This window comes from Fusarium poae, chromosome 1, assembly GCF_019609905.1.
Source record: "Fusarium poae strain DAOMC 252244 chromosome 1, whole genome shotgun sequence".
Taxonomy (NCBI): domain Eukaryota; kingdom Fungi; phylum Ascomycota; class Sordariomycetes; order Hypocreales; family Nectriaceae; genus Fusarium; species Fusarium poae.
In genome coordinates, this window is record NC_058399.1 from 11,019,453 (window position 1) to 11,031,668 (window position 12,216).

The window sequence follows — 12,216 nt, forward strand, 5'->3', positions numbered from 1 at the left end:
TTCCGAGGCGTAAGTCCCGAAGTATACATATAAAAATTAACTCAATGATAAATGCAGTTTTTGAACCTAGATGCTAATAAAGGTCCGGTCTATAGGTATATATCATGACTCATAAAGTTAGCTATCTTGATTAAATAAGGACGACAACACGTAGGAGTCATCGTTGATGGTGATCGAGTCTTTTGGCGTTGCTTGAAAGAAACATACGCTGAACCGGAGCCGTATCTTCCCCATCATTTGATTTACTGACATATTTAGTTCCTATCGACATACTTCCTATGAATAGGGCTGATTGACGAAGGGTAGGGAGAGTCTTTATTACGGGAAACTGTAACAGGGAAATTGACATTCTACTTCTCAGCTAGCTCACGTGCCTTTTCCAACGCCTTGTCGACTGGGACTCTGTGCTCTTGAAACTTTGCCTTGCCAAAAGCCTCCTTTAGTTCTTCATCATTCCTGTCAAGGTTGCCATCCCATTCAGCTAATACAACGATAACTCCGTTATCCTTAGGCTTGTCATTATCACAATAGATGAATACTTTACTGTGAAGTTTCATGTTGTTTGTCCTCCAACCTCTTCGCATGTCATCCCGAACGGTAACAGGGAAGAGTTCGATCATCCTCTGCTTAGACATCAGGAATTGGCTGTTGTCTGGATCGGCCACGAGATATAGTGTTGCTTCAGAAGGTTCGACCTCATCTGTTGCTGGGTCAATCATGGCCTGTAACGGAAGTGCTCCCTTGAGTCCAGTACTGAAGAGCGCAAATGCCCATCCGTTTGTGTCCGGTGATGAATTGTGAGTGGAATCCGCCCGCTGTCGTGATTGTTTCGAATCGGAAAACATATCAAGAATGCGTTCGGCTGACTCGTCCCCCATTCGCAAGCTGTCAATCTGCTGTCCAAGCTCAACATGGATGGGAATAGAACAATGCTCCAGTCTCCAATTGCCTCGTGACTTGTAAGCAAGAACAACGGTGGCAATGTCTGTGGTTCGTGGGTCCTTTGTCTCGACAACGATGAAGGCATGTGGAAAAATAGGCAAGGCTTTAGGGGGAGATGACTGGAAGAGGTTGCGAAGCTGGGTGAGGAATGCCTCTAGACAGTCACCCAGGTCTTTGAATTGAGAATCGGAAGTAACGCCCTTAAAAATGTCTGGTTTGGCCAAACGTCCATTTGGCCAGTTGAGAATCTCTTTTGCAAATGTTTCGGTCGCCTTGTCGCATATCTGCTGAACCGCATTTGATGTTGTGTCGTTGAGGCCGTAAACCAATACCTCGCCCATTTCAAGGGCATACTGATTTCCCTTTTCGAAAAGGTCACTTGCATCTGGAGGTAGTTGGAGGTGCATGATAGAGTAAGGTGTCGGTAAAGATGTGTTAGAGTATTCTTGATGCAGAAGTTGAAGGGGGCTAGTGGATAGCAAGAAGATTAGCCTCCCAAGTTTTATGGTGAATCAAAAATAAGTAGTCTAAAGCCTAAGGAATACAAACTGACCTACTTAGGGTTCAGAATTCTAGAAATAGACTCGGCGTTACCTTATTAAGCATGATAACGAGCTGACGAGAGCATGACGTGCGATCAACGGGAGCGGGTCGGAGAATATACGGCTCGGCAGATCAGGAACTTTATCTCCCGTGTCAAATGATTTGTCGATCGCTGTGAGCTGACAACGTCAGCGCAGGATATTACCCCTTTTGGTTACATGATCGTCACTATCCGCTGCGAGTAAGCCGTCTCTACACGTTGCCTTGGCTATGTAAGGCATAATCCGTAGTTATATCCTTGCTGGTTTCGATTATCCCAATCGCCACTTGGATTGATAGGCCATCATTGGAAGGCTGATACGAGAGGAATACATGCTCAGCCAGAAGGATGTATTGCAAAAGGGCCAATTCTATCTACCATCCTGAGTAATCATAGCGATGCATTGACAGCAAACTGTTTTATCAACTGCTATATATGGAGATGTCTCGGTTGATCGCAAGTGAAAGGATCAAACGGTATGCATGATGACTTACCGATTGTCATTATGGCTTCATCTGAGTAGAAATGCCTCACCATATTTCTAAAGTGCATGACTGCGGACTGAGAATTGTTACCACATAGTAATGCTGGAGTGATAGTATTGCGCCCCGTGTCGAGAAGACCAACGGCAGAAGATGAGTCAAGTATGCCTCGAACGTATGACAGAGTCAAAGAGTCCAGATCGGCGATGTCTTATAGCCCCCAAGGGATATAAACAGTATTTAAAGGACACAATACCACAAGCAAACGAGAGAAAATACCAAACATCCATTACACTATCATCAGAACAACCATACCAATACGAAATCATCATGCACTCCAGTACCATCATCTTCTTTGCCACTCTCTTGACAGGAGTCGTTGCACCTCCCCCTGAACACTTTTTGAACTTTGTCTGTACAGGAGAGGACAGCGATGATATGCCAGGTACAGCGCTATACTGAAAACCCGTAACGTAACCTCCATGCTGACATTGATATATCCAGATGTTTGCAACAACATGTGCTACGGTATGTTTGAGGTGCCGACTAGACTAAGGTTTGGGAGACCAAAAATCAACAACCTAAGACGTCTGATCTAGGTATCACGAAGAGGATTGATAATTTCGTCTCTTATGCTCATGGCGGCCACATCTTATGATAAATTTGTGCTAACAGTGGCGCAGGTGCGACTTGCAAAAAACTTCCCACGCAGCTTTACTGGGACCAGCCCGAGAAGCCCACCCGTCAAAGACGCAGTAGGAATGCCGGTTGTGGTACCACCAACAAGTGTGATGATGGAGAGCAATGCGACGAGTATCCGTTCGCTTCGACGAGCAACGCCGATGATGTCAAAGCGGTCAGTCGCTGCGTCCCTACTGAACAGAACAGAAGTAAGTAGCCCTCCAATCATGGCTTACCCGTCATTGATCATTCTGACATATAATCAGATCAAGGACAAGTTTTGAAACAGTTTTATAACTCTCAAGGAAGCTTTGACGAAGTTGGGCTTGGAGGCAACAAAGGGCATTTCACCATTGGATTTGGTAATCCTGGTGACAGTCCGTACTGTTCCCCAAACACAGATTGTGTTAATGATGGTCATGAGTACACTCGCGATGGTCTCGCCAGACGCAGTCACATCATCAAGCGTAGGGACAAGTCTTTCGGCTACTACAAGCTCAAGAGTGGTGGTACGTTCTTTGCTCCCAGCGGCGCGAAGCCAGGAGACCTTGTCTTCACGCCTCGGTTCCACAATCGGACGCTTGGCCGCGAGCTTTCCCGAAAGCACGTCTTTGATCCAGAGCGTGGACTTGAACAGTACGAATACATGATGGGGAATATGTACACAGACCGTGATGAGGTCGTTGGACCTGCGGAAGATTAGATCTGGGTATAGGAGATGGGGACGATTATAGTACTGAGAGTAGGCTACGTTTGACCAACTCAATGGGCCTATTACAGGAAACATAAGTTACTGTTAGAAGTCCAGAGGGCGAGGGTGTTGAAGGAATTGAAGATGATAAAGTTGAGCAAGGTTTCTTAAATGCTAAAAGTAGTATTATTGTTGATTGTATGAATCCGTCTATCTACAAAGTCGCCATCCAGCCAACTGGTCCCTTTCATTTTCTGACGTTTACCGACCCATGTTCCTCCACTTGATACGAGGGTGACTAGCCAGATATCAAATCGAACTGCCGTCTAGTTGATAATGGGCTTCGGCTTAGGTCCTGATGGGGCAGGCTTGGGAGGCAAGGGTCTGGGACGAGGATTCGGCATGGCTTCAATAGGTATATGCTCGTTTGTAATGATTGGTGCGACAGGGAGCCAATTTTGTTAGTGGTAAAGTCAAGAGTCTTGAATTGTTTAAGTCAAGTAACGTGTACGCTTGAGTGTTTGTATTGGTGGGTAGGGCACCCCGTAGATGTGCACGTATATGAGGGTTTATATACTGGTCAAAAAGACGTTCAGTGAATAGCGAAATTCTCTTTGCCAGCGATGCTACCTGCCTCATGTGTGATGAAAATAGTCCCTTATGTAGTCGAGTCATGTGTCTGACGCGTAATGATATTTTGTCTCTCCACAATCAATTGCTGTTCATAGATGGCCTGTCTCGTCCACAACCCGATTCTTGATCAATGCGCTGTATGTCATTAGACCGCTCAACAAATACCGAAAGAAACCGTGTAGTATTTACCCGATATTGGTTTAAACGACATATGGCCAGGTATATAAACAGCAACCAACAGCAACTCAGATGTGGATCTCTTTCTCCTTCACTGTTCCCTACCATCGATCTAACTTTCTATTCAATTATCACCACTGACGGTGATGGGGCGGAAAGACAATGGAGCTCAAACACATTCTGTATGAATGCATGCAATTGCACCTCATACCCTTCTGCAAAATGCTCGAAAACTCCGAAATCTCTATGGAGCGCTGGGTCGAACTCAGAGACGGAGACCCTTTTACAGCTCGCTGGGGTTTCACTATATACCGCACGTACTACGGGCCTGGCTCTGATGAGAACTGGAAAACGCTGCTGGCGAAGGCCAAAGAGGAAACATTTAAGGAACTCGATGAATTTGATCACGGCGGAATTGCTGCAAAGATCAAACCTATCTTCCAACTTGACGCACGCTCTGACCCGATTATCCTCGACGGTTTGAGTCTGGGAGAACTATGCAAGGTTTACAACGATAACGTTGGCGGCGACCCTATGCCACGGTACGAATCGCCGGTGTTTCTTGTTGCGGACAAGCACGTTCTCAATCAAATCGGCGAGGGCAATTTAATTGTGAAGTCAGTGGATGCCGACTATCCGCCTCAAGAGGAAATTCCCCTTCGTACGAGTACCGAGGCCAAATGGTGGGGATGGGGTAGGATGGAGTTGCGTCAAATACCTTGGCTTTGGAAAACACTAAGGGGAGAAAACAGTCGTTACTGCTTTCCGTGGACTGTACACCAAGCTGAACTTGACAACACAATCTGGGAGGAGGATGATGCGGACTGATTTCTATCAGATTCACCAAACAACCTATTATATACCAGGAAGGACTTGCCAACTTTCTACGAAACACGCTTTCCGCATTTAATTCTATCGCGTCTCTTATATACACTCATGCAGCGGGCGTTTCAAATATTTCAACACATTTATGCCGTAATAGTAGTCCACGTAAATATATCGACTGACAAATATCAGTTGTGTCATAATATAGGGAATCTGTACTTACAGAACTGTAACTCCTCCTGTGCCTCGTTAGGTTAGTCTCAATAAACTCCCGGGACCTCATTAACTTTTACAATTACGTGTGTGCATTGAAAATAGTTTCTCTGCCGACATTAATTCCCCTTTACAGCCCCACGATGAACAGAAGAAAAGAGACGCGATATCCAGTTCGGTGAAGGTATGACTGGACGAGCAGGTTGCGCGATGACTTGGAACCGGGTAAACGAATTCTCGGCCAGAGCTTTGTGCACTTCTTCATACGCATCATAACCATATAGCCATGGCTGGACTTGAGGACAGGTCCAACGACTTGGAAAGGGCGCCTTGAGTTCTTTTTTCCGCAGCTGAGATAAAAAGATCTCTTTTCGTTTCTCTTGCTCTGGCCCATCGATCATATGGAACGACTCTCTCTGTGAAAAGGAAAATCGTTAGCTCTTTACTTCCCATGGCTGAAGAGCAACTGGTGAGATCGTACGTGCCTGTTTGAACGTTTCTCTGACGATCGCCTCACCACGTGTCTTTCGCAACTTCTCATACAATTTAAGAGCTTCGGGAATTTGGTTGCGAGACTCAACAGCGCCTAGTAAAAGCCCCAACACAGCGCCATCCTCGATCGCTGAGTTTGCGCCTTGTGCCAAGATTGAGAAGTGGAAGAGACCAGAGTCCTGTTGTAGTCATCTGGCATCAAAACGAGCAGCTTCCCGGTTCTTCAAGTATCTACTACGCCTTGGAATGAGTCCCAGAGGTCCTTATCGTCTCATGACTGTCAACACGGCACCAGATCGTGCCAAACGCGTCATTGGTGCCATGGTTGAGAACCTCAAAGAAAGCTACACAATTGATTATGTCGTCAACTCTGAACGTGAGTCCTCCAAATCACCCTTTCTCGAGAATTGGACCTGATCATTTCTGTCCAAGAATTGAAGATGTTCGCGCTCTAGTAGAGGAATATCGTCCTGATGTCTTGGTACATGACGATCTTACACAAACAAACTACATGAGAACTAATATATCGAAGTTTACAACTTCTATGTGGACTGAAGAGCAGAGTAGGGAGGTAGAAGAGACAGCAAGAAAGATTATTCCTAATATCAAGTTTCATGCAATTCCTTATGGTCTTCAGGTAGCAAAAGGTCCCGAAGCCATTGTTGAGTATCTCACTCAGAAAGTGCCGATGCTGTTAGAAAGCTGAAGTCTTAGATGGATTACTAAGACGGGTCGACATAAAGACTGGTCGTTATCGAAGACATTATAACTTGGTCTTGCATGACTACAAGAGAAGCCGCAAATGAATGAATGAATAAATACTACACTTCTATATGAAGCTTGAAAATGGCGTTTTCGCCACTAACGTACGATTTGTTTAATTGTATCACGTCTCTGAGGCTTTGGTGATAAGGATCCCTTCTCTAATCGACTGCAAAGTCCGGTTGTTATAGTTGAGTTTGATCATCATTCTGGAGTTTCCTTGACCAACAGTGAACCAGCCAAGTTTCACATCCATACTCTTCTTCGCACACCCAATGGGGTGACTATGGAATGGCTTTACGGTCACTGCTTCCTAGGAACGAGCAAGGATTTTTGTGGCAGGAAAAATCTTGACTATATGACACGATTCCAGATACCCTAATGCCGCAGATTGGAGTCGGGATTGGGTTTTATTGAACAAGATTAGACTTATGTACGGTGATCGCAATTGCGTCATTCACTCTATACTCGAGAAAGCCATTATTATCAGATTGCATACTTTGGATGGAAGTGTCCCTGATTTGCATTGACCTACTTGATCGTCAGAGATCCTTGCCTATGTAGTCGAGAGCCCCGAGACAGTAAAGCGGGTCACTGCAACATGTACCAATTGAAATGGCCGGAGTGGAAGCTGCAGACAATCGCCATGAAAAGGCCCCAACAATTCCAAGACATAAGACTCTTGGGCCTCTCTCGTAGAGAGACTAGTCAAGTCCACTCTGCCAACCATCGTCCATTTACACGCAACTAACCTATAAACGGATCGAGATCGATATGTTGCAACGTATCCTAGCGACTAGTATCGCGGCTTATTCAAGTGAGCTTATGCTAGACCCGTCAGCTTGCATTGAGCTGAACAGTTAATCATCTCGACTCGGTAAGACCAGTCTCAAATCTACTGCTGAGTCTCAGAGGCATGACGTGTTGCTGCAGTGAATATCAATAATGAGATGAAGAGGGGTAACAGGAAGACGACATCGGTGGCTCATTATTCTCAACGCAACAAATTCTCTCCCAACCGAAAATCACATATCTATAAATTGGTATCCCTCCCTTATGCTCACTTCTACCTTCAATCCTCCTCATTGAATAATTGCTTCATCACACACCACAGAAAATCATCACTTCTAACCCTTCTTCCGCAACAATGGAACAATTCCCTCAAGTCATTGCAAGCCTACAGCAAGTTTCCGCCAGTGCGGCAGCGTTAACAGCGGCGGTGCAGAGTGGAACTCAATCAGTTCCTGGACAGGTATACCCTCTTGTCTCCCCCTCTGATAAGATTTAGTTGACAATATGTTGAAGGTTCGTGTGCAAGATGGTGCGAACACTATCAAGCAGGCCATGAAGTATGCGATCAACACCAAATCATCCATTGAGGAGTATGAAGAATATGAGGGTGAAAACGCCCCTAAAAAGAGAGCTTCGCAAGAAGCTACCAATACGGCAAGTCTCATCTTTTTGACAAAACACTGTTGTCCGCCGCTGACGTTCAAGTATCGCAGGTCACGCCAGCTCTACAAGCATTGGCGGAAGGAATCCGCAGATCACAGGAATCTTTCCCCGATAATGTTGCGTCAGAATTGAAATCTGTTTTAGAAGAGTTTGAGACATTTCAATCCGTAAGTCCTTTTAATATTGATAATGCAAAATATCGTATGAATAACTAACATACATAAATAGTCTTGGGAGCAGCTGGCCCAGGCCAATGGTACTAGTGCAGGCAATTATATTCCAGGTATCCTTCACATGCTGTCCCAGAGTCTGGACGGTGCTTTTGAGAAGCTTGGTGGACGCTAGAATGAGCATCTTTAGTGTCGAGCAGTAATAAGTAGACACATTTAGCTTAAAGAAATACAATTCGTCTACATTTGTGGTAGAGTTGTCCTATTCTATATAGTGTATTGAATATAAGAAGCCGTTTGGAACTGATCACTCTGGCTGGAAACTATGATCAAGACTCTTATGAAGTTCGTCAAAGACCGTTGTCATCTCTCCTAGTGGAAGATCCAAGAATTCAAAGCCCGTAAACTCAAACTGCCGTTTGTGATAAGTATAGACTCAAAGTGTTGTGTAGAGACAGGTAGTGGCTTACGTCTAATGAAGCCCAGGGACCGGGTGTAGGAGCTTGTTGGACATCGATATTGTCTGGTTGCGCGACGCTATCGGACGTTCCGTTGGTCGTAGACTTGAGCTCTCGTAAAAAGTGCTTGATGACCTCTGCAGCACTCCGCGCCACTACCGATTCATCCATCGCTTCTAGAATCTCTATTGCAGATTCTATCAGAGCTATGTTATTTGTGGTCGGGCGTTCCTTTGTCCGGAACTCGTAGAGGAGTAGAACTGAAGATGCAATGGTGATGTATGTCGTGTTATAACACCTGTAATTCATGTATAAGCGAATTCCACATTGTAGTGAACCGGGATCCTACTTACCATGTTCGGAAGTAGGTTTGGACCTTGTAGGTCTCGTACATAATCTCGATAGTCCTTTGAGCCGATGAAACACACTTATTGACAGCCCCCACTAACTCATTTGATGGTTGCTGGTTGGGCTCTTGTGTACAGTGCGTAACAAAAGGTCTGAACAGAAGCATCATGACATTGTGATATCCTATAACCGGTGAGTCAAGCGTGAAACCAGAAACATCACCTTGAATACATACTAAGCTCAAGGACAATTCTTTGTTTCCGTCGCCAATCTAGGTCTCTTAAAGAAATATTTCGTCGTTGAGGCAGGCCGTCAAGCCAGCTATCCATCTCGCGCTCTATCTCACATGCCAAACCAATTGTCTCAATTATTGGCAGTTGAGAGTGATACGAACATTTCCAATGAGTCGATACCCCTGTTCAGTTGTCATGTCAGCTAAAGTCAAGACCCTATCAAGGATGCTGTCGTATTAACATACCACCATGCTCTTGACATCGTAAGAGCACTTCTTTCATTCGGACTGTTCGTTTCGCGATTCATCCCTGTAGCCAAACAAGAACGTATGGCCCAACCCAGCTACACGTAGGAGACTGCTTTCTTGTTAGTCTCACGTGTGCCTCTCTAGGTTGTCTTAAAAAAAATACGTACGATTTGGATTAAGTTCATTCTGACATACCTTTGCCTGAAAAGGTTGACCCAATTCTCAACATCGATGCTGAGTCCCCACCAACGTGCATCGTTCATGAGATGACAGATACAATGGTGCCGATTTCTTTAAGTAAGGCGTTACTGCAGGAAATGAAGAGCCAGGACGTGCAATGCAAAATGGTGGATATTCCAGATGAAGAGCATACTTTCGCTGCCAAGATGAAAGTGGGCTCCCGAACGTGGGAGTTGCAAAAACAAGGCTTTAACTTTCTTGAGAGCTTCATCACGAAGTAACGCAGATAGTAGAGCAAACGACCTTTCGTCGTTTATGTATAAAAGACCTGAGCTTGATTTTGTGACCTTTCATTACTCAAGTGTTTTGAACATGATATAATACCAGCGGCCAGAAAATTGAGCTAGGGTTGGACCAGGAAGATACGCGAGCGAAGAGATGAAGTTTTTCACAGTAGAGAAAAGGTCGATTGAAAACAACACCGGGGTGAGAGTTGCCCAAACCAACTTTGATGCCATTTCCCGACTTGTGTTCCGAATACCAAAACGGCAAAAACATACAACAGCGGGGATTCGCTGGTCGTCACCGACCCAACTACTAATCCGCCCCTTACTAGCTTATCTATGGGAGAGCGGACGGGATCCCGAGTTTTCTAGTAGGTATGGTCGTATGTACTGTTTCTGCTGTCACAAAAGTATATAGCTGTAAGCTACCAATGCGGAAGACGAGCCTATACAAGCCTATGGCGGAGATGGAGCCGCTGACGCCACAAGACTTACCCCAGACCACTCTGCATATATGGCATAACATGTAACGGTAATCAATTGGCTTCCAATAGTCTTCAACCTCGGGCGCATCAAATGCATTTGCTACTACGTATGCCTCTGTGATCAGGCTGTCCTGGCTGGAGCAGAGGTTGAAACGAGAGAACTTCGTCTATGCCCAATCCATCATCGCGCAAATCACTATCAATTCAGGCTGGAATGAGACGTATCGTGATTACATTTAGTGCAACCATGTTTTCCGATCAGGCTCCGAGTTGCACCACTCTCGACCTCTGCGGCTGAGCGGTACGGCGAATTGGGATTCCACCCTCGACACACCCGTTCTTGTGAAAATGTCATTGGAAGCACACTATTCGCTAATTACCTGTGGAATTTAGGACTCGGGGCCTAACACCCCTTCGTTAACGACATATTGGCTGATGAGACTGCCGCGAAGATTGGCAACGGCGGTAGAATGAGGCTCCCTATCCTTCTCATCTAATGTAAGTTTACATCATGGACGGAGGATGTGGATGGGCTGGGCGAATATTACATATAAGAGGTAGCATGTGACTATGTTGTTGGAGCCCAACAACCAGCTATAAAGATTGCTCTGGTCATCAGGTCGTTTGCCTTTTGTTCAGACACTCAACATACACCACTGAACTATTGACCAACTTTGCAAGAACCAAGATAACATGAGTGATTCCCTTTCTGTCGAGGAAGTTCACGATGTAGAACTTTCAAATTCCTTACGACGACTTGACAATACTCAACTGGATGGCACTTTTCAAGGCCTCAGTAGCGAACAGATCCCTCGTGTCTTACTTGCCATTAGGAGCATGAATGACGAACAAGGTCAGAGAATCTTTCAGAGGCTTGATCACTCAAACGATAACCGCGTGCAGAACTTTGGTACGTCAACGTTCTCTTTTAATACTTCTCCTTGAATTTCTCCTAATATCATCAAAATTCAGGAGGAGTCATGATCTGGGGTACGGATATCAGGTCCAGCCCCAGACAACCAGACCATGGGAGACCGGACCATCCTACGTTCTGCGACAAGTTCCCTCACAAGACAAATACCGAAAGGTTCGTTTGTGACTGCGGCTGGCATGACTGCGATAAAGCGGTGGATAAAATAAACCTCAGCTACTCCTTCCTGATGGAGCAGAACGGTGTCCTCTGGTCGCATGTTGAGGGTGGACCGAATCAGTTCATGTGTCGCGCATGCGTAAACGGAAATCCTGGAAGTTTCAATACGTATGATTTGGATGGTTTCTGTTCTCACATTTCTAACAAACATGTTGTCGATTCCTACACAATGGATGATTCTATCAATAGTTCGTATGGGCAGTACTTGGGCAAGCGATAGATATTACCGTTGTGCTTATGTATGCAGTAATAGATACGATAATCTAGTTTCTAAGAGGCTACATATTACGGTGATGGAAAGGTTTTCTCCACTTATGATATACAAATCATTACGATTAACTTCCTGTCTTTAAAGAAGGTTTTTTTGTCAACGCTGACAAGGTAATGGATCAAATCAATTAGAATAACTTGTAAAAACGTGGTAAGTCCGAAAAGCTTCAGCTCTCCGATTGTTGACCTGTGTCGCTTGATGAAAATCTTCCAGATTCTATCGCTCATGAGCTTAATCTGCTACTCGTTAAATTATCGAATCGGATGGCTTCCGTAGCTCAGTTGGTTAGAGCGTCGTACTAATACTTCAATCTGAATATTCAGTGATGCGAAGGTCTCAGGTTCAAGCCCTGGCGGGAGCAATCCCAATTGCCTTCCGATTCGTTTTTTTGCCATTTAGACATATCTAGTTAGAATCAATAAAATATTTTTATCTGGCATCTATTAGCAGTAG

At 45.0% G+C, this 12,216-nt stretch overlaps 7 protein-coding genes and 1 non-coding gene across 8 annotated transcripts; 6 read left to right on the forward strand and 2 right to left on the reverse strand.

Annotated features, from left to right (window-relative positions):
- Positions 1 to 350: 350 nt before the first annotated feature.
- On the reverse strand, positions 351 to 1,349 carry FPOAC1_003573 (uncharacterized protein; the record flags this gene model as incomplete). Its single annotated transcript, XM_044848133.1, has 1 exon — positions 351 to 1,349. The coding sequence occupies one exon, from the start codon at positions 1,347 to 1,349 to the stop codon at positions 351 to 353; it is 999 nt and encodes a 332-aa protein (XP_044714049.1).
- Positions 1,350 to 2,337: 988 nt separating this feature from the next.
- On the forward strand, positions 2,338 to 3,391 carry FPOAC1_003574 (uncharacterized protein; the record flags this gene model as incomplete). The annotated part of the gene is made up of 4 exons (XM_044848134.1): positions 2,338 to 2,452; positions 2,512 to 2,535; positions 2,691 to 2,897; positions 2,955 to 3,391. The coding sequence occupies 4 exons, from the start codon at positions 2,338 to 2,340 to the stop codon at positions 3,389 to 3,391; spliced, it is 783 nt and encodes a 260-aa protein (XP_044714050.1).
- Positions 3,392 to 4,411: 1,020 nt separating this feature from the next.
- On the forward strand, positions 4,412 to 5,017 carry FPOAC1_003575 (uncharacterized protein; the record flags this gene model as incomplete). Its single annotated transcript, XM_044848135.1, has 1 exon — positions 4,412 to 5,017. The coding sequence occupies one exon, from the start codon at positions 4,412 to 4,414 to the stop codon at positions 5,015 to 5,017; it is 606 nt and encodes a 201-aa protein (XP_044714051.1).
- A 661-nt stretch (positions 5,018 to 5,678) lies between these two features.
- Positions 5,679 to 6,425, forward strand: FPOAC1_003576 (uncharacterized protein; the record flags this gene model as incomplete). Its single annotated transcript, XM_044848136.1, has 4 exons — positions 5,679 to 5,704; positions 5,779 to 6,095; positions 6,160 to 6,200; positions 6,252 to 6,425. The coding sequence occupies 4 exons, from the start codon at positions 5,679 to 5,681 to the stop codon at positions 6,423 to 6,425; spliced, it is 558 nt and encodes a 185-aa protein (XP_044714052.1).
- Positions 6,426 to 7,628: 1,203 nt separating this feature from the next.
- FPOAC1_003577 (uncharacterized protein) lies at positions 7,629 to 8,281 on the forward strand (the record flags this gene model as incomplete). The annotated part of the gene is made up of 4 exons (XM_044848137.1): positions 7,629 to 7,733; positions 7,787 to 7,931; positions 7,979 to 8,103; positions 8,165 to 8,281. The coding sequence occupies 4 exons, from the start codon at positions 7,629 to 7,631 to the stop codon at positions 8,279 to 8,281; spliced, it is 492 nt and encodes a 163-aa protein (XP_044714053.1).
- A 132-nt stretch (positions 8,282 to 8,413) lies between these two features.
- On the reverse strand, positions 8,414 to 9,241 carry FPOAC1_003578 (uncharacterized protein; the record flags this gene model as incomplete). The annotated part of the gene is made up of 4 exons (XM_044848138.1): positions 8,414 to 8,518; positions 8,577 to 8,862; positions 8,918 to 9,095; positions 9,148 to 9,241. 4 exons carry the CDS (start codon positions 9,239 to 9,241, stop codon positions 8,414 to 8,416), a joined length of 663 nt encoding a protein of 220 aa, XP_044714054.1.
- Positions 9,242 to 11,035: 1,794 nt separating this feature from the next.
- On the forward strand, positions 11,036 to 11,712 carry FPOAC1_003579 (uncharacterized protein; the record flags this gene model as incomplete). Its single annotated transcript, XM_044848139.1, has 2 exons — positions 11,036 to 11,252; positions 11,315 to 11,712. 2 exons carry the CDS (start codon positions 11,036 to 11,038, stop codon positions 11,710 to 11,712), a joined length of 615 nt encoding a protein of 204 aa, XP_044714055.1.
- A 317-nt stretch (positions 11,713 to 12,029) lies between these two features.
- Positions 12,030 to 12,124, forward strand: FPOAC1_003580. Its single transcript has one exon. It is a non-coding gene; the product is annotated as a tRNA-Ile (tRNA).
- Positions 12,125 to 12,216: the final 92 nt, after the last annotated feature.